This window comes from Microcebus murinus, chromosome X (genome assembly GCF_040939455.1).
Source record: "Microcebus murinus isolate Inina chromosome X, M.murinus_Inina_mat1.0, whole genome shotgun sequence".
NCBI classification, from domain to species: Eukaryota; Metazoa; Chordata; class Mammalia; order Primates; family Cheirogaleidae; genus Microcebus; species Microcebus murinus.
The window spans coordinates 30,897,207-30,913,496 of NC_134136.1; the positions used below are offsets into that span (position 1 = coordinate 30,897,207).

Sequence of the window (16,290 nt, forward strand, 5' to 3'; positions counted from 1 at the left end):
AACGAATTTTTATTCGCAAGTGTGCCCCGAGAGAACGTGTAGTAATTAGTGTATGACATGTGTAACACAGAGACCTAGAGAACCTTAAATGTTAGCGCCCAAGAGGACGCTGGTTTCTAAAGGTCTAATTGCCTTAATCCCCATACCCTACCCACCCCCAGGAAAACCCCAGCAGAATTACTGTCTGCCGGTATATTGTTTCAGTTGCCCATGGTAAAAATAAAATACCCTAAGTGAAGCTAACTGTGGGAGAGAGGATTAAGACTATCTTACTTCTGTAGATTAAAAATAAATCTTGCCACATGGTGAATTGGATATGTTTGTGGGTAGTGGGGGCTGGGGAGGGGCGAACAGCCACGCCGTTCGTAAGAGTGAATACAGGGTGATATATAACTGAAACACTTCGTAAGCATGCCCAAGGCGACGTTATCCAATAAACTAGATGTCTGAGAAAAGAAAATTAATGAGAGACAAAGATGGGCCTTACGTAACGATGAAAGAATCAATCCACCAGGAAGACATAATGATCCTAAGTGTGTACCTGCTGAACAGCAGAGCCTCAAAGTACAGGAAGCAAACACCGATGGAGCCGAATGGAGAAATAGCTAAATCCACAGTTATGGCTGGGGCCTTCAACCCCCTCTTCTCAGCAAGGGATAGAATTATTAGACAGAAAGCCAGCAAGGATCCAAAAGATCTGAATAATACAGTCAATACAGTAACAGGATCTAGATGATACAAATAGAATGCTCCACCCAACAACAGCAGAGTGCACTTCCCCTCCTTCAAGCGTCTTGTAGTGTTCATTAAAGCAGACCATCTCCTGGGCCATCAAACAGACCTCAACAAATCTAAAAGAACTGAAATCATACAAAGTGTGCTCTCTGATGATAATAGAATAAAAGTAGAAAGATAACAGGGAAATCTCCAAACATGTGGAAATTGTAGTTGATGCTTGTTACTCCAGTTTGCCATTCAGACCCTTGTTATAGAAGAGCTGAGTTTAGGAGGCCTTGTCTCCTGGACTGAAAGCATTTCAGGCTGGGCAAAAAGAAAGCTTTCTCTCGATATTTCAAACCGAGCATTGCTGGGGACAAGACTGGAGGCAGGTGGATGGTTTAAGGAAGCCGTCACATCAGTCCCACGTGCCATTAGAGCTTGTACTGCATCGGCAAAGGAAGTGCAGCTTGCTGACGGTTCACAGAGTCAGTCTGGTGGCTGATTGGATGTGGGAGGTGTGAGAGAGGTTGCCTCCCAGGGATTGATGTCGTTGTTAGATAAGAGAAGCCTGAGAGGAGGCAAGATTAAGACAGCTTCCTGGTGTGTGGCTGGTGTCTAGTCTGACCCATGGGACGCACACACACCTCTGTTCTTTATAAAACCTGCTCCATTTTTAAAAAGGTTCAACACAGTTGCTTCCTCTTCCAAGATTTCTTCCGGGATCGTGCCACCTGTGAGATAAGGCTCTCTTGTCCAGACAGGCAGGCAGAGGAGTTTGCTTTCTGGGGTTTGTGTGATTGGTCCCTTGGTGCAGGTTGGCACTTTGCTTGCCTTATCATGAGGTTAGCTTAAGATGTAGTACTTGTTAGGTGGACCACTGATGTGTCTTCAGACTTTAATTTTTATTCCTATTTTAGAACACAATGATGGTGGTTGCCATTCTCAAGGAAGGAAGAAAGGTGGGAGTTATTTCCGGGGTGATTTTGGCAAAAGGAACCTGCATTGTGAACATGGAGGATATGAGCGTCCGCATTCCCACCGCAAGGAGGGTGATGGAGACGTGGAGATGAGGGATGTCCACGAGGACCCCCAAGTAAGACAGTAAGTGATCAGACAGCCTGGTTTGCACGTAGTAGCCCCTGGGGCAGTGCAACTCGTTCGCTCTCTGTGGCTCTCTCTTACTTTTCTGACTGAAAAAGTGAAGGATGATAGAAGTGGAATGATGGCTGAGCAATCCTAACTGTAGCCCTGGTGTCTGTGAGGGGAGGGTGTATGGAAGACTTCCTTAGCATTCATGGACCCCCTCCTCCTCTCCCCATCCCCACAGCACTCCTTATACCATCCGACGCAACAGGAGGAGAGTGAAATGCCATCACGAAGACCAAATCCATATCACTGTGTGGAGAGATAGAAAATCTCCAGAGAGATCAGTGGGGGAGAACACAGGAGGCAGAACCATGGAGAGCTGGTTCAAGGTCACAGTGAGTGTCTTGGCAAGATCTACATTAGATAGAACATTCTGGAACCTTCCAGAAGTAAGACTACATTAAACACCTTAAGTTGATTATTTGGAGGAGGGCTTCTGAATGGAGAGTAAGGGGGCTTAGGGAATCCATGTTTGGCACAAAAATAGGAAATCCTGTCAGCGGTCCCTTCTTTAGAAGCCCAAGAAAGAAAGCTAGGTAGAACGTTGGAAGAGAACTGCTGGCTGGGTGTGTTCTTTCTCCAGGCTTAATTCCGTGGTGTCTCTCTTCTCTCCTATTTTCTTCTTTTCACCCTTAGATTCCTTACGGGATAAAGTATGAGAGGACATGGCTCCTGAACTCAATCCAGAGCCATTGCAGTGTCCCCTTCACACCGGTCGATGTAAGAGAGGATGGTGAAGCCAGTTGGGTGGGCACATGGGAAGGGGAGAGGCCTGGCTCAGCAGGGGCTGTTGGCCTCTGACACTGTTGCTCTGGCCTTCACTCCCCGTAGTTCCACTACTTTAAAAATAGGGCCCAGTTCTTTGTCCAGGATGCCGGTGCTGCCTCTGCATTGAAGGATGTCAGCCACAAGGTTTGCGATGAGCAGAACCGAAAGGTGCGTGTCCGGGGCATTCCCTGTACCTAGTCTCAGGGCAGGAGGACAGGCCAAGGGCTGGTCATTTATTTTCTGTGGGATTAGCGGTCCTGGAGCTTACCCTGCCTCTCCTTCCTGCAGATATCTATCTTTGTCGGTCCTTCTGTTGTACCCTACTCTGTGCAAAATAAGTTGAAGCCAAAACAAATGGAGCAGCTAAAGGTAATGCAGACTCAAGGCACGTTGTATGCCCATTTCCCTGACTCACCTCTTCTTGCCCCGATTCCCCCGTCACCACCGCCAGCACAGCCTCAGAGTCACTCACCACCTCTGTCTCTGCAGCTGACCGTGAACAAACGATATGATGTCTCCCAGCAAGCTCTTGACCTCCAGAAGCTCCGTTTTGACCCAGGTATGGCTGTCGGCAGTGACTCTAGGGCAGGTGAGGGCAGAGGGGTCTGCCTGGGAGGGAGACTCAGGGATGGCAACTTGGGGAGGGGTGGGTGCTGCCGCTGGTCCAGGCGAACCCCTCTCAGCCTTCCGATTCCCTTTTCTGAAGACTTGGTGGGGCGTGATATGGACATAATCCTGAATCGAAGAAACTGCATGGCTGCCACCCTGCAGATCATTGAGATGAATTTCCCTGAGGTGAGGCCTTAGGTAGAGGGCTGGAAGAGGTTGGATGAAGGGCAGGTTTTACTCCGAGGCCCTAGAGAGTAAACATCACTCTAATTAACTGTTCTTCCCCCAAAGTTATTGTCCTTGAACTTGCGCAACAACAAACTGTACCGGCTGGATGGCCTGTCTGACATTATAGAGAAGGCTCCCAAAGTCAAGATCCTGAACCTCTCCAAAAATGAGGTGAGAGGAGGGATCCAGGACAAATTTGGGTGGAGGGTAGGTGGTAGTGCACATCGGGGTGATGACAACAGGCAGGCAGAAGTACCTGAGGGTGAGGGAGGGAACTGAGGGGACCAGGGTCCCGGATGTCTCTCTTTCCCTGAGACTCTCTTTCCGGTTTTCCCCTCATACTTCTCAGCTGAAGTCGGCATGCGAGTTGGACAAGATCAAAGGGCTGAAGCTGGAAGAGCTGTGGCTGGAAGGGAACCCCTTGTGCCGCACCTTCCCAGACCAGTCCACATACATAAGGTCAGTGGTAACCTCTGTCACCTTTCCTGGTCCCCTTCGCCCCCTGGGAGGCTGAGCTGCCCCTGACAGTGCCCTTCTGCAGGGAGAGGCAGCCTTGGCCCTCGGGGAGGATCACAGGCCCTGCCCTCTCCTCTCTGTCTGCGTCCCTCAGTTCTGCTCACAGGTCTCCTTCCCTTCCCTGGCCTGCTCCCCTTTTGCCCTGTTCGGGGGTGTGTTTTCCACCTCTCTGCAGCCAGCCTCCTCCAGGACGCCCTCCATGAGTGTGCTCCAGGAAGCAGGGCTCCCCGCCTCACCAGGACCAGGGTGCTCAGCCTTGGGCCAGATCCTGGGGCCCTGGACTGAGAAGGGTCCTCCTGCCCTGGACCCCACGCTGAGCCAGGCCTTCCTGGCTCCGTGCTGACATGGGCCTCCCCTCCCCCCTTCTGAGAGGGGCCCTCCTTCCCTTGCTCCATAAAGGCCCGCCCACCTGTCCTGGGCTGAGGTGGTGGCTTCCCTGCCCCAGGCTGAGGGCTGAGGGCTGAGGCACTGGGTGTCTGCCGTGATGACATCCGTTCCTCTGGCACAGTGGCAGGAGCTGGGTCCTCCTTGGGGAGGAACCTGGGTTCCCTGCATCAAGGAGCCAGAAGTGAGCCACCGCCAGGGAGCAAAGGGCTTCCCGAGGCAGGAGTGGGAGGCAGAGGGTGGAGGACATAGACAGAGGATAGGCCTCTCAGGGTACTGCCTCTCCCTGCCCCCGCACCTCCCACCATCCTGCCTGGTCCTTCAGAGAAGCCCTGGGTATCCCGAGATGGGAATGACACCTCAGACATGGTGCCAGCTCAGATGTGCACAGCTGGGTCGGGACCATCAGGACAGAACGTGGTGATCCTGAGAGGGGGTCCCAGACCCTCAACCCCATGCTGAGCTGGAGCCTGACGCTTCACTCCTTCTGGGGAAGGTCTCCTGTCCCCGTGGCTGCTCTGTTTCCCATGCCCAGCTCAGACTGGGCTCACCCAGGTGACAGAGGACCCACCTGCATCCAATAGGCCCTTGTCCAACGGGTGTGTGGTTCCCATTGCTGCCTCAGTTCCCAGGGCCAGCCAGGGGCAGGTGAGGGAAAGGGCAGCCGCAGGGGAGCCCTTTCCTTCTCTCTTCCTCCCTGACCCCCACCTCCATGGGAGAGCATCGTTTCCTTCCTTCTGCTTTGCTTCTTATTTCTCCTTGGCCTCTCCTGTGTCTTCCCCATCTCTCCCTCTTAGATCTTCATGCCCCTTCCTGCTATCCCCCCACCTTTCCCTCCCTGCCTCCTGAGCCTGGACTCGCTGGCCTCTCTGCCCCAGCATCTGGGGCCATCCCTGGGGGGTGAGCTGCTGTCAGCCAGAGCCAGACCCAGCAGAATGGTGGACACCCAGTGAGGTAGCAGAGACCTGGGCTCCCACCCCATTCCCTGCTCCCTGCGGAGCCTTTCATGGGGACCTGCAGGAAGGAAAGGGAGGCAGGGAGAGCAAGGAATCCCTGGAGCGTAGCTCAAGTTTCTGCTTCTTGTGGCACTGGAGAAGGATGTCAGGGCAGTCCGGGTGGGGGCTTTCCAGGAGGAAGAAGAGGGAGGAGAGCCAGAGGTGGGGGAGGAGAGAGAGAGAGAGAGAGAGAGAGAGAGAGAGAGAGAGAGAGAGAGAGAGAGAGAGAGAGAGAGAGATTGAGATTGATTATGCAAGCCTGAACTGTCAATCATTTCATTTTGTTTTTCATTTTGGACAGTGCCATCCGGGATTGTTTCCCCAAATTGTTATGCCTGGTAAGTACCTACCTACCATCATCCTTGTCTCCTCTTACTCTTACTCACATACGTGACCTCCGCACCTGCCCTCAAGCCCTTTGAGTCTTGCCTAGATTACATGTTTCCATCAGACCCTCATCCATTTTGGAGCACGTGGATACTTGAAAAAGGCAAGAATATTCTCCCTGAAAGAGATATCCAAAAACAGAGGGGGGTGGAGAGAGAGAGAGAGAGACAGAGAGAGAGAGAGAGAGGGAGAGAGAGAGAGAGAGAGAGAGAGAGAGAGAGAGAGAGAGAGAGAGAGAGAGAGATTGGCATATAATAGTAGAGACTTCCAGCACCCTGTAATGAAGATGCCCGCTGGAATTTCTAGAGTTATTTCACAATTGGCCTCTGACTCTTGTTCTCCTCTGGACCTGTTCGTCTCATTGGTCCTCCAGTGCCACCTCCCTGGTCTCCACTGCTGACTCTCTCTTCCCTTCTGCAGGATGGCAGAGAGTTATCTCCACCAATTATCACTGACACTGAAGTCCCTGAGTTAGTAAAATCCTGCCAGGTGAGGAAGAAGAACCAAGCAAGATGTGGTGTGCTTCAAGGGATGTTTTATCATCTGTGTAGTCTAAAATGTCTTTTAATTCCAGGAAAGCCATAAAGGATCTGAGACCCTAAAGAGTCTAGTCCTGCAATTCCTGCAGCAGTAAGTACCCCTGGGACCACAAGGAAGGGGAGGGCTGGGACAGGCTGGGCCACCCAAGCACAGGCCTACTCATGGGAGATTTCAAATCTCATTTGGGAACCAGACTACAGAGGTAGCCTACGTCATTGCTCCCCTACAGGTATTTCTTGATCTATGATTCTGGAGACCGACAGAGTCTCCTGGATGCTTACCACGAGGAGGCCTGCTTCTCCTTGACCATTCCCTTCAACCCCGAGGACCCAGCTTCGTGAGTATCACAGCTGAGACTCTGCTCCGGGGCCATGTGGCTCTCCAGCAGACACAGGTTGGCTCCTGGAAAACCTGTACTGGCTGGACCACCACTTCCTGTTCCTCTTGCTGTCCTAGGAGCAACTTGTGCGAGTACTTGAAGGAAAGCAGGAATCTGAAAATGCTCAAGGACCCCTGTAAGTGTGCAAAGGGGAAGACTGGGCAGGGTAAGGCGGGGGGGGGGGGGTGAAGGGGACAGTCACAGGGGCCCAGGGCCAGGGTGAGGCAGCCCCTGATCTTTGCTTCTCCTCCCCTCACAGACCTGCGGAGACAGCTGCTGAAGCACACAAAACGTGACATCGTGGACTCCCTCAGCGAGTTGCCCAAAACTCAGCATGACCTCAGCTCCTTCCTGGTGGACGTGTGGTTCCAGGCGGTGAGTGCCTGCTTCCTCCCTCGGGCAGGCCCAGAAAGCTGGAGGTGGGTAGCAGGTTAAGGAGGATGCCGAATGCCTGGGCTCTTCCCTTTCAGGAAAGGATGCTCTGCTTCTCTGTCAGTGGGGTGTTCAAGGAAGGTGAGTGTCTCAGAGTCCCCTCCCAGGTCCCACACTGCCCCCTGCCTCGGCTTCCTCTCAAAACTCTCCCAGCTTCCCCGATTTCATTCCTTTCGGTCCTATTCTTCCCTCTGTGTTCTCCGGCCCCGACTCTGCCCACAAATCATCACATTCTGACCTAGGTCCATGCCTGTCTGCCCCGCATGGCTCAGATGTTAAGGCCACAGGCTGTGGGGCTTGATGGCTTTCATCTCGAGTCCTTACTCTGCAAACTTGGGGTGGTCACTTAACCCTTCAGTTCCCTCATTTGCAAAGTGGGGCTAATAATACCCATCTCTTGGGCTACTGTGACACAGGAATCAAGTGAACTTGGGAAGTGGTTTTCACAGGGCCCTGCACATGATAGGGGCTCTATCCACTGGGAGTGGATTCTTCCTATTACTCTCCCCATTCCCACCATACCCTCCTGACTCCAAGTGAGCAGTTGTTCCGGTCCGGCTTCCTTCAGCATGAGTATCAAGTAAGACGCTGCCTGGGTAACGCCTTGTGAGCAAGTAAAGCATGTGCAACTCTGAGGGGGTATTTTTTTGTTGTCTTTGAAGTGGAAGGAAAGTGTCAGGATTCTGTTCTTGCTTTCACCCGGACCTTCATCGCGACCCCTGCCGGAAATTCCAGGTAAGTCCTGTGTTGTGGGTGGGAACACCCATCCCAGCCTGGGGCCAGTGGTGTGGCGATGTAGTGGTGTAGTCCTCGAGGCATTCTCAATATTGTGGAAGGCCAACAGATAGATCCGAGGAGCAGTCTAGCCTAGTGTTTAAGAGTGTGGGCTCTGGAGTCCAAATACGGGTTCTCTTCCTGACCCCCAACACTCACTAACCATGTGACCTTGATCAAGTTACCTGACCTCTCTGTGACTGACTCAGTGCCTTCCTCTGAAAGTGGGGATAAGCACATCCACTTCCTTGGGCTGTTGTACAGGGTAAATGCAGTTGGGTTAAATCTACACATGCAGAGAAGCTGGTAGACAATCTCTCCTCTCTCCAAAGGTGGGCTCTGTGAGAGGGTTAGATGGTACCAGCCAAGGAAGCTGGGAGCCAGGCACAGTCAGGATATGGAGGGAGTTTGGTTGCTGAGGGGCAGTGGCTAAGGAGGGTCGCATTTTGGGGGGCGTGGGGTTGCCTATATTTCCAACTGTTTGAGGGTTCATTTTTCCTCCAGTGTGTGCATCGTGAATGATGAGCTGTTTGTGAGGGACACCAGCTCCAAAGAGACCCAGAGCACCTTGTCCATTCCACTGTCCACACCCTGCTCCCTCCCTGTGCCTGCCCTCTCCCAGGAGCAGCAGGAAATGGTGCTGGCTTTCTCCACCCAGTCTGGGATGAAACTCGAGTGGTCTCAGAAGTGAGTGCTGGGTGTGCACAGGGATAGGGGGGAGTTGGGACAGCTGGGGAGTAGATAATGGAAACTCAGATACAATGTGGAAAAACAACTATGTGGATATTTTGCTTCCAAAAACAGTGGGCCCATGAAAAATGTGCCATACTTTTATACTGATATGTGTGAAGAATTTTTAAAGTTGTATAATGCTCAAACGACTTTACCTTCCATATGTAAAATCTGAAAGAATCCACCACAACAAACTACTAGAACTAATAAACAAGTTCGGCAAGGTTGCAGGATACAATATACAGAAATCATCAGTATTTCTATGTACTTTCAATGAACAAACAAAAAAAATAAGAAAACAAGCGTGTTTACAATCGCATCAGAAAGAGTAAAATACTTAAGAGCAAATGTAACAAGAGAAGTGCAAACCTTATACTCCGAAATCTGCGAAACATTGCTGAAAGAATTGAAGAAGACCTAAATAAATAGAAGGACATCTAATTTTCATAGATTGGAAGGCTTAATATCGTCTAGATGGCAATACTACCCAGAACAATCTACAGATTTAACGCGATCCCTGTCAAAATCCCAGCTGGCTTCTTTGCAAAAATTGACAAGCTGATCCTGAAATTCATACGGAAATGTAGTGGAGCCAGAATAGCCAAAATAATCTTGAAAGAGAACAATAAAATTAGAGGACTCACACTTTACGATTTCTAAACGTGCTACAAAACTACAGTAATCGAGACTGTGTGGTACCAGCATATGGACAGATGTAAGAATCAATGGAATAGCGAGCTCACGAATAAAACCATATAGATACTACCAACTGATTTTCAACAAAGCAGACAAAACCATACACCAGAGCATACAACAAAGCAGACAAAACCATGCAGGGTGGGGAAAGGACACCCTCTTCAACAAATGGTGCTGGAAAAATTGGATAGGCACATGCAGAAGAAGGAAACAGGATCCCTATCTCTTACCACATACAAAAGTTAACTCAAGATGGATTACATACTGAAATGTAAGACCTGAAACTATAAAAACTCTAGAAGAAAACGTAGGAAAAACTCTTCTAGACATCGGCCTAGGCAAAGAATTTATGACTAAGACCCCAACAGCAGATACAGCAACAACAAAAATAAATAAATAGGACTTAACTAAATTAAAAAGTTTCTCCACAGCAAGGGAAATAATCAACAGAGTAAATAGCCTACAGAATGGGAGAAAATATTTGCAAACCATACATCTGATAAAGGACTAATAGCCAGAATCTACAAAGGAACTCAAACAAATCAGCAAGAAAAAGACAAATAACTCCATTAAAAGGTGGCCAAAAGACATGAACAGAGTTTTTTCAAAAGAACATAGACAAATGGCCAACAAACATGATAAAAACGCTCAACATCACTAATCATCAGGGAAATGCAAATTAAAACCACAATGAGATACCACCTTAACCCCTATCAGAATGGCCATAATAAGTCACAAAACAATAGATGTTGGTGTGGACGTGGTGAAAAAAGAATGCTTATACACTGTTGGTGGGACTGTAAATTACAGTGGGACTGTGGAAAACAGTATGGAGATTCCTCAAAGAGCTAAAGTACACCTACCATTCGGTCCAGCAATCCCACTACTGGGTATCTACACAAAGGAAAAGAAGTCATTACATCAAAAAGGCACCTACACCCAAATGTTTATCCAAGCACAATTCACAACTGCAAAGGTGTGAAATCAACCTAAATGCCCAGCAAGTGAGTGAATAAAGAAAATGTGGTATGTTATATGTATACACACACACACAGACACACACACACACACACACACACACGCACGCACGCACGCACGCACACGCACACGCACCCACCGTGGAGTTCTACTCAGCCCTAAAAAGGAATGAAATAATGTGTTTTGTAGCAACTCGGATGAAAGTGGAGAACATTATCCTAAGTAAAGTATCTCAGGAATGGAAAAACAAACACACCACATGTTCTCATTAAGAAATGGGAGCTAAATGATGGCAACACACGGTCATATAATGGTGTAAAGGACTTTAGAAACTAAGAAGGAGAGAGAGCTGGAGAGGGGTGGGGGATAAAAACTTACCTGTGGGGTGCAATGTACACAACTCTGGTGATGGGCACACTGAAAGCCCTGACTTCAGCATTGTACAATTCATCCATATATTTAAAAAATCACTTATACCCCCTTAATATATTGAAATAAAAATTTTTTGAAAAGAATTGAGAGTCCACAAATGAACCCTCACATTTACGGTCAATTGATTATCTTTCAGGGTGCTGAGAATAAAATCCAATGGAGGAAAAATAGTCTTTTCAACAAATGGTACTGAGACAAGTGGATATCCACATGCAAAACAATGATTTTTGAACCCTATCTCACACCATATGCAAACATTGACTGAAAATGGATCAAGAATCTAAACATAAGAGCTAAAGCTATAAAACTCTTAGAAGAAAACTTAGGTGTAAACTTTCCCGACCTTGAATTAGGCAATCAGGTTTTATGTATGAAACCAAAAGCACAAGCAACCAAAGGAAAAAAATAGGTAAATTGTACTTCATCAAAATTAAAAGCTTTTGCATATCAACAGCCACTATCAAGAAAAGTGGCAAACCTGAATGGGAGAATATATTTGCAGATCACCTATCTGGCAAGAATATGTGAAGAACCCTTACAACTCAATAATAAAAAGGCAAACAACCCAGTTAAATAAATGGCGAGAGGACTTGAATACGTATTTTTCCAAAGAAGATATACGAATGGCCAACAAGCACATGAAAAACCATGCTTTTCTTGGTTTCTCAACATCATTCGTCATTAGGGAAATGTGAATCAAACCCACAGTGAGTTACCACTTCACACCCACTAGGATGGCTTTAATCAATAAAATGAAAGAGTACAAGTGTTGGTGAAGATGTGGAGAAATTGGAAATCTCGTGCATTACTGGTGGGAATATAAAATGGAGCAGTTGCTGGGGAAAACATTTTGGCGGTTCCTCAAAATGTTAAACGTGGAGTTACCATGTGACCCAGTAATCCCACTCCTAAGTATATGCTGATAGAAATGAAAATACATGTTGATTCAAACACTTGTACATGAATGTTTACAGCGGCATTCTTCATAATAGCCAAAATGTGGAAACAACCCAAATGTCCTTTAGCTGATGAATGGACAAATTTATGCGGTGCATCCACAGAGTGCAATATTACTCAGTCAGATAAAAGAATATAGTTCTGATATATGCCCTGATATGGATGAACCTTGAAAACATCATGCTGAGTGAAAGAAGCTGGTCACAAAAGGCCACATATATGGTTACATTTATATGAAATATTCAGAACAGGCAAATCCATAGAGAGTGAAAGCAGAGTAGTGGTTGTCAGGGTCTGGGGGAGGAGGGAGAATAGGGAGTGATCTCTAAGAGTTAAGTAGTTACTTTTTGAGATGATAAAATATTTTGGAATTAGATAGTTGTGATGGTTGCACAATCTTGTGAACTTACTTAAAAGCACTGAAGTGTACACTTTAAAATGGTGCGTGCTACAGTATGTGTGTTATACCTCAGTGAAAAGGAAACTTGTATTTTTTTTTTAAATTTGCCATCTGTTATTTCCTCCAACATCTTTCTTTATCAACATGTCTTAAACTCCCTTGTCCATTTAAACACTGCTGTTGTCCTGCTTCGAATTCTAGTGGACATGAATGTCAGCGATAGACGTGTTGGTTTTCACTAGGTTTTTCTTTCTTCATAATTACAATAGTGCTCACATTGGTACATGTGTCCCAGCAAAAAAGTAGCATAGGTGAAGTGGTGGCATTGCATGGCCAGCATGTCCATCCTTGGGTAGTAATGGAGATCACCTGTTCTTCTCCCACCCCAGGTGCCTTCAGGACAATGAGTGGAACTACACCAGAGCTGGCCAGATCTTCACTCTGCTCCAGGTGAGGTCCAGGAATCAAGCAGGTAAAAGATGGATATCCCTGGGCCATCAGGAAGGCCAAGAAGATGGAGGGTGGGTGGCCTGGGCATGGAACTCAGGACACCTGACTCTTCTGACGTCCCAACTCCTTCCCTTCAGGCCGCGGGCAAGATCCCAGAGGAGGCCTTCCAGCAAATCTCATGAAAGGAGTCCTTGGATGTCGTCTTCGTCTCCACATCATTTTCATTTCTATTTTCAACAGCCTCAGGGCATGCCCATAACTGAGGTTGGAGGCCAGGCTGACCAAGAAGCCAAAGTTAACTTGTAGGCCAGGTCACATAACCACCCAAAGAGCCAATTGTTCTGTATATTTTCCCCACTCGTGATCACTGTTTATTTTTATAATAAAGAATGATGTTGCACGTTGTACGTTGTGTTTCCTAGATTGCTCTTCCCCTACCCCAACCAGAAGCCCATGGGGCCAGGACTGAAAGGCCCTGCCACCCCCATTCGCCCCTGGCTGGCCTTAGCAGGTACATCAGGCTTGCCTTCATCGACAGTTTGCCAGTGAATCCTGATGAGAAAGGTCAGGCGCTGCTTCCAGAGATTGGCCTTTGGAGACAGCAGGACTCTGTCAGACACTCTCCCTGGAGGCCTGCAGAAGCAGGCATATTACCTGGTACAACAGGGGCTTTGCAAGGGATGCCTACTGGCTAGTGAGGGGTGTGGAAGGCAGGCAGACAGGCAGGAAGGAGAGGACTCCCACATTTTGCTCCTCATTCATCATTTGAACAGTTTTCAAAGACCATACCATGATCAGTTTTATGATTTGCATGCAGGTAAATAATGGGAAATGGGCCTTCTCACAGCTCTCGCCATTCTTCCATCTGTCTTCCCATCCACCATCCCACCTCACCCCCCACCCCACTTCCTGAAGGTGCACTGTTCGAGGAGTCTCACGTTAGCACCTGCAGGGTGAGGGAGAGTCAGCCTGTCTGCCCAGCGCATTCCTCAGAGAGCTGACACCAGGTGCTCCATGCCTATGTTCTTGAGGGGGTTGACCACTTGTTTTCACTTCTAACCGAACAACAGTAGCACAGAAACTCACGTTATGGGCAGTTCTGTGGGACCTCTCTCAACAACTGACAATAAGCAGTTCCGAATTGCAGGCAAGAGTTGAACGGGACATTCTCACAACTTTCCACGCTTCTTAATGCTTGCACTTTAGACAATAAGCAGGCATAACTTTTGAAATTCAAATAATAGCAGTACAAAGTTTTCAAGCTACTGTCCTATAAATGATGACAGAGGTGACGTATCACCAGTTTACAGATTATGCCTCCACTCTTATGTTTGTCATAAGTTATTTCCTACCACTTGCCACTTTTCGATTCTTTATGTACATGTACATTAGGGAGCCATATGTTGGAGTGTGAATTTTTATTAAAACTATGAGCTGGGGGGGTAGTTGCCATTACATAGAGAATGATGCCAACCTTGTTCTTCATGTAGTGCCTCCATGGCCAAAGAGAAGTTCCCAAACCTCTTTAAGCCTCAGTCCTCTCACTTAGGGAACGGAGAGCACAAAGCACACTTCTCAGCCTTGTTGTGTGGACGAAAGACAGTCACACATGCTATCCACCAATTTCAGCATCTGCCCCAAATCGGGTTCCCTGAGTTGCTTGGGTTCCCTTGCAGTCAAGAACCATGGACTTCACCCCTCACCCCATCGCGCGGCTCCTGTACTTTTTCTCTCTACGTGATTAGGGATGCCACGGTTTTCCAGTTACTCATCATCCCGCCAATTCCCATGATTCCCTTTGGTCCCACGCTCTGAGCAAATGCTAACACTGAAGTGTCTATCTCTATCTCTGTCTCTATCTCTGCATGTGTGTGTGTGTGCATAAAGAGAGAGAGAAAGTATATGGATAGTGATGGATGTGTTCATTTAATTGTGGAAATCTTGACACATATACATATATCAAATCATTAAGCTGTACATCTTGAATATATACAATTTTATTTCTCAATCATGCCTCAATATAGCTGGAGAAGAGTATTATAGGCAATGTAATGTCAATGGATTTGACAGCTAAAATGAAATGGACACAAAATGTATCTGCATTATGGTTCCATTTATATAAAAATGTGTGTACATATATATTTATGTGTGCATTCATAATTGAAGTGTTCCAAATTATTCTAATGAATGATTATGCCAATTTAAGTGCCCAGAACAATGCATGAGAGTACCCGTAGGACCCTCCAACCTCAGAAATCATCTTGGAAACCAAACACTTTGCCTCATCATTTATAATTCCAAGAACTTGTGCCACAGGAAAAATTTGCAGACAGAGAAGTATGTGTATGTGTGTGTGTGTGTGTGTGTGTGTGTGTGTGTGTGTGTGTGGCGAGGACATTTGAAATCTCTCTTATCAGATTTCAACTAAACAATATGATTTTATTTACTGTAGTCACCGTGCTGTACATTACTCCACGGAATTTATTCATCTTATAACCGAAAGCTTGCACACTTTGAGCATCTCCCCATGTTTTCTCACTGTCCCAACACTCACTTACTGTCTTTGAAGTTTTGTGGGATTTATAATGATGTCTTTTAAATGAATTATTATTTTTTTTTAATTTCATAATTTTATGGGGGTACAGGCATTTTGGTTACATATATTACCTTTACATATCCCAGGCCAGGGCTGCATGTACGCCCATCCCTCAGACAGTGTGCTCCAGACCCTTTAGTTATGAATTTACCCAACTCCTCCACTGCTCTCTCAGCTTTCTGGCACCCAATTAATATTACTTCTATGTGTGCATCTAAGTGTTGATCTGTTAATACTAATTTGATGATGTGTACATGATTTTGTGATACTTCACTTTGATGAATGGGCTCTAGCTGCAACCAGGATAATAGAAGATGTGCTAGTTCACCATTGTTTTTTTATGGTCGAGTAGTACTCCATCATATACATATACTGCATTTTATAAATCCAGTCATGTATTGATGAACACTTGGGTTGTTTTCACATCTTTGCAATCGTGAATTTTGCTGTCATAAACATTCAATTGCAGATGTATTTATTATAAAATGACTTCATTTCCTTTTGGTAGATATCTAGCAATTGGATTGCTGGATCAAATGGTATTTCTATTTTAGTTCCTTGAAATATCTCCATGTTACCTATATAGAAGTTGTACTAATTTGCAGTCCCACCAGAGGTGCAAGAGTGTTCCTATCTTTCCTATCCACACCAGCATTTGTTGTTTTGATACTTTTTGACAAAAGCCATTCTCCTTGGAGTTAAGTGATATCTCATTGTGGTTTTGATTTGCTTGTCCCTGATGATTAGAGACGTTGAGCACTTTTACATATATTTGTTGGTCATTATTCTGTCTTCTTTCAGAAAGTTTCTCTTCATATCCTTTGCCCAATTTTTAATGAAGTTGTTTGATTTGTTCTTGTTAATTTTCTTAAGTTATATATTGATTATAATTATCAGCCATTTATGGGATGTGTAGCATGCAAATATTTTCTCCCATTCTTTAGGTTGTCTATTTGCTCTAATGATAGTTTCCTTGGCTGTGCACAAGCTTTTTAATTTGATCAGGTCCCATTTGTTTGTTTTTATTGTTGTTGTGATTCCTTTTGTGGTCCTCTTCATAAATTCTTTACCTAGGTCAATGTCTATAAGAGTTTTCCCAACATTTTCTTCTAGAATTCTTATGGTTTCATGTCTTAGGTTTAAGTCTGTTATCCACCATGAGTTGACTTTT

General features: G+C 46.5%; 1 protein-coding gene across 1 annotated transcript; it reads left to right on the top strand.

The window, feature by feature from the left end:
* Positions 1-1,650: 1,650 nt before the first annotated feature.
* LOC105869383 (nuclear RNA export factor 2-like) lies at positions 1,651-12,839 on the top strand. Its single transcript, XM_075999365.1, has 20 exons — positions 1,651-1,821; positions 2,048-2,201; positions 2,503-2,586; positions 2,698-2,802; positions 2,923-3,003; positions 3,124-3,193; positions 3,341-3,429; positions 3,535-3,642; positions 3,821-3,930; positions 5,668-5,704; positions 6,174-6,242; positions 6,328-6,383; positions 6,523-6,630; positions 6,750-6,808; positions 6,932-7,047; positions 7,143-7,185; positions 7,767-7,839; positions 8,383-8,565; positions 12,463-12,523; positions 12,661-12,839. The coding sequence occupies exons 1-20, from the start codon at positions 1,787-1,789 to the stop codon at positions 12,703-12,705; spliced, it is 1,686 nt and encodes a 561-aa protein (XP_075855480.1). The 5' UTR covers positions 1,651-1,786; the 3' UTR covers positions 12,706-12,839.
* The last annotated feature ends 3,451 nt before the right edge of the window (positions 12,840-16,290 follow it).